The 12,403-nt window shown below is 46.2% G+C and overlaps 1 protein-coding gene across 2 annotated transcripts in view; it reads left to right on the top strand.

Moving 5' to 3' along the window:
• RFX3 (regulatory factor X3) overlaps positions 1 to 12,403 on the top strand; it is a 261,490-nt gene that overhangs the window by 48,405 nt on the left and 200,682 nt on the right. The window contains exons 2-3 of one of the 2 annotated variants that reach the window (XM_038769596.1): positions 8,009 to 8,065; positions 11,899 to 11,955. The exons of the other annotated variant lie outside the window; for it this stretch is intronic. Of the exons in view, the coding sequence (XP_038625524.1) occupies positions 11,913 to 11,955 (43 nt within the window). The 5' untranslated portion in view covers positions 8,009 to 8,065; positions 11,899 to 11,912. The remainder of the gene's footprint in view (positions 1 to 8,008; positions 8,066 to 11,898; positions 11,956 to 12,403) is intronic. 2 annotated transcript variants of the gene reach the window in all.

Below are 12,403 nucleotides of genomic sequence, written 5' to 3'. Positions count from 1 at the left end.
TTTGTGAAGCGCTTACTACGTGCCGGGCACTGTGCTGTGATAGACGATAAGTATAATTCGGGTGTTTGCGAGGACCGTCTCTCTATGTTGCCGACTTGTACTTCCCAAGCGCTTAGTACAGTGCTCTGCACACAGTAAGCGCTCAATACGACTGACTGACTGAATGAATTAGAACAGCGCTTGGCACATAGTAAGCGCCTAACAAGTGCCTTCATTATTATAGCGTTTGCCCTTGCGGTCCCTTTCCAGTCGCTCAGGTGTGCTACCGTCATTTTTAATCGGTAGCGCACGTTTTGGTTTTGGTCCCGAAATTTCTGTTTGATTTTACTGATGGAGGGTCACCGCTGCACACGCGCTTGGCCTGTGTGCGCAAAGAAAATGCCAGCGACGGTGAAATTCGCCCCGTGGTGAGTGGGCGGCTCAGAGACCACTGATGGACCCGTCAAAGGCTGTCCTTTGGTGGGCTGCTCTGTTCCGCTAGTTTTTTATTTTACAATCCCCGAGAAGCTTCTCCCCCCGGCGAGTCCGTTCTTTTTGGACGACGGTCTGTCGTGTTGGTCTCCTCGCCGCAGCCGTCTGTCCGTTTTCGGCGGAGACGTCGGAAGTGGGTGAGGCTTTGTTTTACCCTGTTCCTAAAACACTTCCTCTGTCCCCCTTCCTTGCGGTTTTCCAATTTCATCCAACCTTATAGCGGTTTTTCGAGCATAATAATAATAATAATAAGGATGATGGTGTTTCTTAAGCGCTTACTGTGTGCCAAGCGCTGTTCTAAGCACGGGGTGATCAGGCTGTCCCACGGGGGGGCTCACGGTCTTACTCCCCATTTACAGATGAGGGAACTGAGGTCCAGAGAAGCGAAGTGACTTGCCCAAGGTCACACAGCTGCCAAGGGGCGGAGCCGGGATTAGAACCCACAACCCCTGGCTCCCAAGCCCGGGCTCTTTCCGCTCGTCTCCTCTTGCGTGCCTCCCTAAGAAGCTATGCCGAGGTGAGCGTAACTTCAGTCCTAGGAGCTGGCCGCAGGAGTTTCCGAACCGTTACGTATCGGTCATTCCCAGCGCGTGCCAGACGATTTCACGGCGCATCCGTCCCCGTTGGATTGAAACGTTTTCTAATCTGAGGCACCGCAGCCAAATTTGGGTTATTCCCTGCCACTCGATGGTCTTTCGTATCGGTTGCAAAACCGGTTGAAGTCGCTTTAACTGCTTGACGTATTTGAGTGGTTTTGTTTAAATCCAATTTGTCCACAACCGGTAGCTATTCCCATATGACCACATTTCTTATTTTAATCACTCTTTGTGTGATCTCCGATGGAGTTCCAGAATTGCATTTGTTTGCAATTCTAGGCCGCGAGCCCGCTGTTGGGTAGGGACCATCTCTGTATGTTGCCAACTTGTACTTCCCAAGCGCTTAGTACGGTGCTCCGCACACAGTAAGCGCTCAATAAATCCGATTGAATGAATGAATGAATACGATTGATGAATGAATCGCAGCTTTGACTTAAATTCTTTGGCATTTTGAGGATGCGAAAGTTCATCTTCGACCTAAACTCTTACATGAAATGTGAGTCTTTCTTTCGTCCCGTCCTTCAAAAAAGCAATTTTTCCCAAATATTAAGATTTTCGTGATGCTATTCAATAATGAGACCGTCTCTCCTCTTGCTGTGGAAATTGAAGTAATGAATCAGACCCAGAGTCCATCCAGCGCAGTAATCTGCCTCCGACGGTGATTACAGAGTCCACCTCGGTGATTCTGTGAGCCGTCTAGCATCCTTGACTTCACTCTTCACGTCTGTAGTTTTCTCTCCATCGGCGCATTAGTCCACGAACGTGCCCCGATCTTTTCGAACCTGTTCGACTTCCTGCCCGTCACGTGGAAAGACGTGTTTCGTATCGTTTGTCTTGAAGGCACCACCTGCATGCTTAAATGCAAGTTTTCCTCTCCTCCCCATCCCCACATCCTCCAGTTCTGCTTTTCTTAGATTTTAGAAATAACAATTTTGCGGCCATGCCCTCGTGATTTTAGGACTATTCCAAACACTTAAGTCTCTTTTTTAGATTGCATTCACGTGCTCTCAGGAACAAGCCAACTCCTGTTTTAAATGTAAAACTTTTACCGTCCTCTTTTAGCTGAACCACTCCTTGGCTCACTCCGGTTTTCAGTTCTCTCTCAGTACTATATTGTAGATCTTCACGAATAATTTAGTCGCCGCATATTTTATTAAGCAACAAATAACTTCTTTGTCAGTTTTGACTATGTTCAGCTGCCTCTCTTGCAAATTCTGTCTCTTAGCCACTTGTTGCCTGTTCTCCCAGAATTTTCTGGCCCTGCGTATAACTCGTCATTGTAAGAGTTTATTTTCGAGGGCTTTTGTCTGATGAATCAGAGCTGGATTCTCCAAATTGGAATACAAAAGAAACAGAAACATTGAGATTTGGTTTTGAAACAGCTTCACTGCAGATCGCCACACCTAAGTGCCATTATATTGCCATTGAAAAATCTAGTCTTACAAATAAAAGCGTTCCGGTTGGGAGTTACCGAAATAGCACGGGTAGTATGGCAAAGAATATTTAAAGTCCAACGATAGGAAGTTAATCCAACACACGAGAAGAAGATGCTGCATATGGATGAACATGCAAATTTTCTTTCCTCTATTCCGTTTCAGTGTGATGTGCCGTATTACAGTGAACAAGTCGAGCTAGCTTTCTGAGTTGTCGGGTTTTTTCCGATAAATTGGAAATAGTTCTCTTCATACCCAAACCGTAAGAGAATAACATTTCAGAATGTTCTACTTATTCAATCGTATTTTCCATCGTATTTATTGAGCGCTTGCTGTGTGCAGAGCACCGTACGAAGCGCTTATATGCCCAAACAGTTGAAGATGAAGGGGAAGCGTAGCCCTTACTTTAGGGAAACTTTTAGTATCCTCACATATCATTCCCATTCCAAATACCGTGGAACTCTTGTCGTTGGGATTATTTTGCCAGACTTTCCACTGAACACCCAAAATTCACGCCCCGGTTAGATTATCGTGGAGAAATACAAAGGTTTCCAACTTCGAGCTTTAGAGCCACTGGGGAAACGTATGCTTCAAAACTTGGACTCTGTTTCAGGTAACTGGACGCGGTGGGATGTCTTCAAGACAGAAGCTTTCCCGTTGAATTTGATCATTCAGAAAGCATTTCTGTTCCGTGAAATAAGGAAGCGAGCGGATAGGGATTAAAAAAAGGTCACATCAAAATCATTTTGAAATAGAAGTCAACTGAAAGCAATTAAATACAAGCAATAATGTTAGTAGGGCATCGAGTGGAAGAAATAAAAATGTACTACTGGAACGAGATTCGGCAGTGCTTATTGAGTACTTTGCTGCCCAAAACACGGTATACTCGACCGTTTGAGAGTTATGGAAGAGAAAGATAGAGTCCCTACCGTCAAGGAATTTGCATCAACACTCAGCCACACTTTCCCTGAAACAGAAAGCACAAATGATGGGTGCGCTTTTGGAAGGATTGTAACAGAAACAGTAATAGGGACACATGAAACCGTCACCCCCATTATCACCAGCGTAATCTGCGGAGTATGTGATGTGTGCAGAGCAATGTAATGGGCTCTCAGGACCACACGGTACAAGTAAAACACGTGATCAGTCAATCAGTGATATCTATTGAGCGCTCGCTGCGTGCAGAGCACCCGTGTGGCGCTTGCCCGCTGACGGAGTCGCCATACCTTGTCAAGTACACTACCTGCAAGATTAACATATTGTACATATTTATGACTCTATTTTACTTGTACATATCTATTCTATTTATTTTATTTTGTTAGTATGTTTGGTTTTGTTCTCTGTCTCCCCCTTTTAGACTGTGAGCTCACTGTTGGGTAGGGACTGTCTCTATATGTTGCCAATTTCTACTTTCCAAGCGCTTAGTACAGTGCTCTGCACATAGTAAGCGCTCAATCAATACGATTGATGATGATGATGATGATGATTAACAGAGTAATGGAGTCAACGCGAAATATAGTTGTGTGTCGGATTTGAAGACGACGCCACTGACGGTGTATGGCTGCGTTGTGTGTGGGTGTGTGGCCGAAGAGGCCGGTGCAAGACCCACGATCCTGCCAACACTGGGGACTCCAAATGACCCTTGGTTTTTGGGGCTTTTTTCCCCCACAGTATTTGTGAAGTAAGAGAAGTTACTTTCTAGGGTGAAAGCATTACTCGGATCTCTGCTTTTCCTTCGGATCTCCGTGATCCTTCTACAGAGAAATAATGCAGTGAACCGTAGCTCCTACTTAATGGCAATAATGATGACGATAATACTTGCGGCATTTGTTCAGCGCTCACTACGTGTAAGCACCACACTAAGCTCTGGGGTAGATACAGAATAGATAGAGGGACACGGTAGATGCGAGCTAAGCGGGTTAGACACAGTCCCCGACCCCCATGGGGCTCACAGTCTTAGTCCCCATTTCACAGATGGGGTAAGTGAGGCACAGAGAAGCTAAAGGGCTTGCCCAGGGTCACGCAGCAGACGGGAGGAAGAGCGGAGATTCGATCCCAGGTCCTCGTGAGTCCCAGTCCCGTGCTCTATCGACTGGGCCACGCTCCTCTTGGTTGTGTTGTCGTGCTTAATGTTTGTAGCACGTAATGCTGTCTCCTCTCCTGCCTCCTTGTCTCTGTTTCCTTTATGAAAGTAAAGCTGCAGAGCTACAGTGTTGAACCATCTTCTCTGTGGCTGTCAAATTTGGACCCCACACAGTCTACACAGCCGGCTCCTGGATATTCATTCATGCGGTCAGTCGTATTTATTGAGCGCCTACCGTGTGCAGAGCGCTGTACTGAGCGCTTGGGAAGTACAAGTCGGCAGCATAGAGAGACGGTCCCGACCCGACAACGGGCTCGCAGTCTAGAAGGGGGAGACGGACGACAGAACGTAACGTGGAGACGGGTGTCACAACCGTCACAACAAATTGAATTAAAGCTAGATGCACATCATTAACAAAATGAATAGAATGGTAAATGTGTACAAGTAAAATAAATAGAGTAATACATCTGTACAAATATATATACAAGTGCTTTGGGGAGGGGATGGAGATAGTTCCGCCAGCATCACTTATGGACCGCATTCAACACCCTTCTAGACCGTGAGCCCGTTGTTGGGTAGGGATTGTCTCTGTCTGTTCCCGAATTGTACTTTCCAAGCACTTAGTACAGTGCTCGGCACACAGTAAGCGCTCAATAAATACGATTGAATGAATGAATGAATGCTCTGCACACAGTAAGCGCTCAATAAACCCGATTGAATGAATGGCCGAATCGGATCTCCCCGTCTAGACCGTAAGCTCGCCGTGGGCAGGGAATGTGTCCGTTGCTTCTCGTATCGTACTCTCCCAAGCGCTTCCCTACTGTACTCTGCAGCCAGTAAGTGCTCAATGAGCACGATCAACTGACAGATCATAATGTTTTCGAACTTAATCTCCTAACATCGAAGCTCTAATCGTCTTCACACAGCTAGGCCGGGTGTGAGGAGAACAGACAACAGCAAGATACTCCAACAGATGCTGTATGGAGAGCTGAATTGAGCAACCCAAAGCACGGAGGGCAGAGTAAGCATTTCCAGAACAGCGTAAAACGAAGCCACGGACGCACTGGGAATCGGTTGTTGAGGACAGACCGGTACGGGCCATTGCCACTGGAAAAGCAAGTGGCTCTCTTTAAACCTCGTCACCCTGATTAGCTTGTCCCTACCCCAGCGGTTAGGACGGGGCCTGTCCTGTTTTTGGTTTGGTTTTCGGATTTATCTTCAGCCCGTAGAGTCTGGCTGATTCCGGGAAATGATCCGTAATCCATTCCATACCTTCCGGGGTGTGGTCTTCTACCGTGCAGTCATCCGGATGAAGCAATACCCCGAAGACAGGCTGATGCTCCAAATCTTTGGAGGTGGAAGAGTTTCCCAGAGGCCTCTTGGTGCATCCCCCGGCACGGTTGCCCGGAGGGAGTCGAATAGGACCGGGCCCAGCACGCATCCCTACTGCTCTCCTCCGTCGGCTCTGTCCTGGCCAACCGTGCTGCCGGGAACCGGTCTCGGAGTCTTGAGGAACTTCTCAGGGCACCCGAAGTGGCTGAGTAGTTTCCGGAGCCCCGCTCTTCCGATCGTATGAAATGCCGGGGTGAGGTCGATGAAAACCGGATAATAAATATTGGCACGTTTGAACGCGCAGGTGGCTGATGCGGCAAGTGACCGGAAAGATGGACGCTTTCTGTGCTGCTTCCCGGCGGTTTGGCCTAATAGAAGAACCACAGGCCTGGGAATCAGGAGACCTGGATTCTAATCCCGGCTCTGCCACTCGCCTGCTGTGTGATCTTGGACAAATTACTTAACGTCTCTGGGCCTTAGTTTCCTCGGCAGTCAAGTGGGCGTTAAATATTTGTTCTCCCTAGATCGTGAGCCCCATGTGGGCCAGGTACCGCGTCCCTCTATCGATTCTGTATTTGCCCCAGAGCTTAGCGTGGTGCTTACACGTAGTAAGCGCTGAACAAATGCCACAGGTATCATTGCCATCGTTACTGTCATTGAGTGGGAGCTGCGGTTTATTGAATTATTTCTCTGTATAAGAATCGGGGAGATTTGAGGGAGAAGCAGAGATTTTAGTAATGCCTTTACCCTAGAAAATAACTTCTCTTACTTCACAAACTTAGCTCAATTAGTCCAGAAGGAACCCAAGGTAAACTCTGAGTTTGAGTCAGTTTCACTTCACCTTTGACTGCGGGACCATCTTCATCCTAACCACCACGTGGATTCAAGAGAATTCAGAGGTCGTTTGGTTATGCTGCTTTCCACCTAGATCAATTGTGATGGCTAGAACTATTTCAGATGGTGCCGAAACCGTATTAAGGCTTTTTTTTTTTCCCTTCACTTTGGTCATTCCTTAAAGTTGGTGAACACTTTTATTCTAGTATTGAAGTGAATGCGATCTGCCACTTTGTTTTAATGGCGCGAGTGACCCAAAGTGTAAATAATTAAATCCTGCGCTCTGTTCGGCCCGCCAGTGTAGCTGTGACTTGAGGTTTTCATTCATTCAGTCGTATTTATTGAGCGCTTACTGTGTGCAGAGCGCTGTACTAAGCGCTTGGGAAGTACAAGTTGGCAACGTGTAGAGACGGTCCCCGCCCAACAGCGGGCTCACAGTCTAGAAGAGGTATGAGCTCCTTTAACTTTGTCGAGCTTTAAAGAGGGCGTCTTTTGAGTTTTTATGAGCTATTAACCAAGATATTTTCCTTTGAAAAGTGGTATTTTTATTTACTTTTTCCCTAGGCAGGGAACATAGGAGGTTAAATGAATTGAAAAATGACCTGTTGCCAAGCCGTAACAGTAGTCAATACCGATTTACACCGTTCCCCTGTGGATGCCCGTGTTTGATCGTAATGTCGGTATTTGTTAAGCGCTTACCGTGTGCCAAGCACTGTTCAGCTTGCCCCACGTGGGGCTCCCAGTCTTCATCCCCATTTTCCAGATGAGGGAAGTGGGGCCCAGAGAAGTGAAGTGACTTGCCCAAGGTCACACAGCTGACATGCGGCGGAGCCCGGATTAGAACCCAGGCCCTCTGACTCCCAAGCCCGGGCTCTTTCATACTAAGCCACGCTGCTTCTCGAACCTTGATCCAAGTTCATACGCTGGACACTTCTTCGTGAGCGGAGTTTAACGTACAGTCCAAATGGTGAGCTGCAGCTGTCCTCCCTCATGGCCGTCCTGCGACCAGACCCTGGTCGTGGGCAGACCCTCGGTTTACCCTTGGGACTCTGGAGACGCAGAGGGTCTCCTTTAGTGAGGAGACCCGGCAACTGTGCCTCAGGGCTAACCGAGAAGTACGAAATAGAGATTTCTCAGCGGTCAGGTCGGTTAATGCCACGGGTACTCAACCAACCCGGTCAATTTCGATCCGTATATTTAGCCGAAAGAAATTAGCTTTCATTAAAAAAAACCCCTCTCGTCCTCTTGATTCCAAACAGGATATATCATTCTGTGTTGAGGAAGCCTCATAAAGAAAGGAAAAAGGGTCTTCCTTGGTGAGTAATCTTTTATACGGGCTTAGAAAGGCCCCTGGTTGAACTGAATTTGTCTGAAAGTTATACGCAGTGACAGCAAGGAGATCCATTCATGTATTTTTACGTATCTTGTCCGTAACGACAGGGGTCATATTGATGATGCAATATGAAATCGATCGTGTTTCATTTTCTGTGCAGTTCTTATAAATGTAATGGCTGGGCACGCAGTACCGGAAAGCGCTAAGCGGTCTGCCGGTGCTTATTTGAATATCTATCACTATTGACTGAATGGTAAATTCTGAATACCTAAAGTAATTGCAGACCCTGTGGTCGTCGACCAAAAGTCCAAAGCCCGTGTAGCGTTTTGGTCGGAAAAGCAAACCGATGTAGTTGAATTGTGATTTACGTCGCTACAAGCCACTTTTCCTTTGAAAGGAAAATGCAATATGTTACACTACGTGAAATGATACAGCGGGATAATTAAAAATATTTTCACGTGGATAAATACTACAAGTCATGGAAAGCTTGTAAACCTGCCTTCCAGAGGTGATTAAGGCTGTGAGCACCTTATGTTGTTTGACAGCGAGAAGTGCAACTAATAAAAGCCATTATGCAAGCCATTACATTTAAAAGGTTTCCATCTCACCTACCAAAATTACACTTGCTTGCTGCAGGTGAAAATTCACAATTTTTTTTTTTCGGTTTATTTCAGTAGCAATTACTGTTATGCTCTTTTCTGCTTTCCCCCCCCCCCCCCCCCCCCCCCCCCGGTCTGGCAAACTAGGAACTAGTCTTTTTTGTTCCCCTGTTTCAGCAGAAATACTGCTAGCTACTACATGCATTACAGGTTACACGGAGGGACTCTGCCCATAATGAACTTCTGGCTGTGTACCCAGTTGTTCTTCTAAGCACACAGCTCCCTTTTAAGTCACAGGAAAACTGTCTTTTTGTCGTTGCAGAAGTCCAAGCTAGTAGACTGTGACGCAGCATTCCTGCCTGGTTTATAACTCTATGAACTGATCAGTAGCTTTAAAAAAATCCGAGTTTGTAGCTTGATATTTTGCTAAGCTCCCACCAATGATGCCACGCTCAATTGGAAACTTCAAAAACACGTACCAATAGCACATTGATCCCTTCGTAATTTAGGAATGATTTGATGGGTGTGACCTTCATGGTATACCGTACCAATACAGTGCGACATTTTGATCCAGTGTCTTTCACCCGACATGAAATATTTTTAGAATTAAATAAATGCAGTGACAGAAAGGGGTACTGCCTTGAGAATAGAGGGAAGATTGGGTCAATTTCACTCCTGAATCAGTGAGCTAATGTGCCTAATCCAAGGGCCCATTGAATGAACTGGAGAGGTGGGAAAGTGAGGGGTAGATAATAATAATAATAATAATGGCATTTGTTAAGCGCTTACTGTGTGCAAATCACGGTTCTAAGCGCTGGGGAGATACAAGGCGATCAGGTTGTCCCACGTGGGGCTTACCGTCTTAATCCCCATTTTACAGGTGAGGTAACTGAGGCTCAGAGCAGTTAAGCGACTGTACCAAGGTCACACAGCAGACATATGGCGGAGCCGGGCTTCGAACCCCTGACCGCTGACTCCAAAGCCCGGGCTTTTTCCACTGAGCTACGCCGCTTCCGTGGATGGAAAGTGGGCAAGGCCAAGTCAAGTCATGGATTTAGGAAGTCTGGCATTGCCTGCTTCCCCCTGGCCTCTCAGCCGAGCAGGGAGAAATCCAACGTTGGGAGAAGGGACGGTCAGAGCCATCCCGCCCCCGGCCGTCTCAGCCCTTCCCACTTTACCCACCCAAAATCGAGACCCTCCCGGCTGCCCAGATCGTCGAAGGAGCGAGCCTGAATATGGCTCATCCTCGTTTTTCCTCTCGACTGAAACCACAGCACTGTGCTCCGTGGTGTGCTTAAATGAAGGGTACCGTAAGGAAAACAGCACAAGAGCATTCAAGGCTTGCAAGGTCAGCGGAGACGGTACCAACTCCATACGATAGACTTGGCAGTTCCCTGAGTGGTATTCCAGGGCAGCGATTAAAAGACTGTACCAGCTCGGATGGGAAAGCAAAATGAGGTCTTGATAGAAGAGAAAGAGTGATACAGAAACACCTCTATCCGTGGGAGCGTCACTGAGCCCCTATATAATAGATTCCTCTGTTGCTAAAGCTGCATTCATTCATTCATTCATTCATCCATCCAATCGTATTTATTGAGCGCTTACTGCGTGCAGAGCACTGTACAAGTTGGCAACATATAGAGATGGTCCCTCCCCAACAGCAGGCTGCATAAGAAATGGAGCTTGTTAGTGCGGAAGCGCATCCTCCCTAATCTGTGAAAAATGCAGAATCCAAGTGTTCCCCGTGCCCTCTCAGAAAACTGTCCGCAGGACACGGCATTTTGTTTCTCTGACGTGATGTTTGCCTCCTAAAAAGTTAAGTAGCCGTTCATAGCTCGACTATTTCAACCTTGACACGTTTCAGAGTCTCAAGATAATACTGAGGTCAGGACAGATTCTCACTTGACCATTATGGTGTAACAAAGCGTCCATCAACGGCACATCAGAATTTCAAATCCGTCTTTCCCTCCTGTTGGCAAAAACGCAGTCTGGAAAGAAATTAATTTATAAGCTTGGCTGTCAATTTCTGAATGTGAAAATAGACTCTACCCCATGGAGTATCGCATCAAAACATTTCAGACGAACTTGTGGCTGTTTTCTTGTGATTGACCGTCTTGGACCACATCTGTGTGTTTATGTGATGTGTAAAGAGACAGCCCGAAAGGGAAAAGGTTTTTGAGGAAGGGGTTAGGAATAAGAATAATCAACCCCGTACAGAGGGCAAAAACATTCAGAGAGCAACAATTCAATTCGGTCGGAAAGCGCTTACATTGGGTAGATCTAAGGAACGCATTTTGAACTTGAAGCTTTTTAAGTGACTGCTATTGGGACTATTTCCAATCAAGTTACGCATGTCGAGTCTTTCGACTGTAGCTGGTTTTTTCCCCTCATTTTGTTTGACTTTCCCTCCACCTCCAGTGAGATCTGAGAACGACTCGTCTCTCCTGGGGTAAGAATATCCCCAAAGACTCGATGTGTAAAAACAGAGTAAGGGTTAAATATACTTAAACGGAGGGAAATTATATCTGCAGATACTGCTGCAGATCGTTTAACCCATGTCACTATATTTTAATAAGTGCCTCAATCACAGAGAATTACGGTTTCAGGGCCGGCATCATTTTAATAACAGCAGGCCTTATTTCTGTTGACCCCACAGAGTTCTAAGGGGATTTTCCTTTCTGCATCCAGTGTATTTGAAAAGTTTTTCAATTTTTTTTGGATTTGTAATAAACGTGCCCATCGCGACACTTTTTGGTCTACACGTGATAAATAGAAAAGCGGAGTTCTTTTTATTAATTAGCGGAAGGCCATACGAACTATACGGCACCCAGCGGGCGCTTAATAAACGCTCTTCCTGCTTCTCCTACAGAGGAGAACTGCATATGGTAATGGATCGAGAGAGCAGTGAATTCCCAACTTTTCTGTTCCTTGAATTTTCGACATGCTTCAGTTATTTTTCCCCCTTGGCATCATCCGAACCTGCGTAAAGAAAGGGGCCGTTCACTAAAACGGCCAGAGCCCGCAGACTCTTGAAGTTCATGGATCGAGGGTCCATTTATACAGGGAACTGATCTCAACTGTGGACCCCGGCCGTACCTCACGTGGCTTACAACGTTACCATGTTTTGCACCAGTTAGCCTCGAAATTGTCTCTGAGAGTGTGTAAATGTAGAAAAATTCTGTAAGACTGTGGCTTCATTCAAGTATTTCTTCTACAGGTCTAAGGATAAAAATGCAGCTGGGAGATAATGACAGTTACCCATTACACTTCCCAGGTAAACCACATTTGCAGGGAGAATAGTAAGAATTGACTCTTTATAATTAAGTTCATCTGCACTGAGTTATGGTCTGAGTGTTAGTGATATACAGTTTTACATAACCATATGTTTTTTGCACAATGCATTTAAATGAATTATCAGGCATTTGTAGTAATGTGGTGGGGGGGGGACATACTTTGAGGAAAGGGGAGGAAAAACACGTGCTTAAATCTTCCTCTTATACAGGAGAATGGGAATCGATAGACCGTAAGGGAGATTTGTTTGAGGGAGAAGGGATTTAGGAAAGAGGAAGGAATTGAGTGTTTGAATATTTCAGAGGCCATGTCTGTGGGCGGACAGAAGTGAGGGTGAGAGAAAAGTGATATAGAGGCAACAAAAGATCTGAAGGCGAACCTAGAATGAATGTGGAAATGAAAGAAGATTGAGGGAGGGAGAGAAGAGAGGA

Source organism: Tachyglossus aculeatus, chromosome X4 (assembly GCF_015852505.1).
Source record: "Tachyglossus aculeatus isolate mTacAcu1 chromosome X4, mTacAcu1.pri, whole genome shotgun sequence".
In the NCBI taxonomy this organism is placed as follows: domain Eukaryota; kingdom Metazoa; phylum Chordata; class Mammalia; order Monotremata; family Tachyglossidae; genus Tachyglossus; species Tachyglossus aculeatus.
Note: the sequence above shows the minus strand (reverse complement) of the source record. Positions and strands in the feature narration are given on the sequence as shown.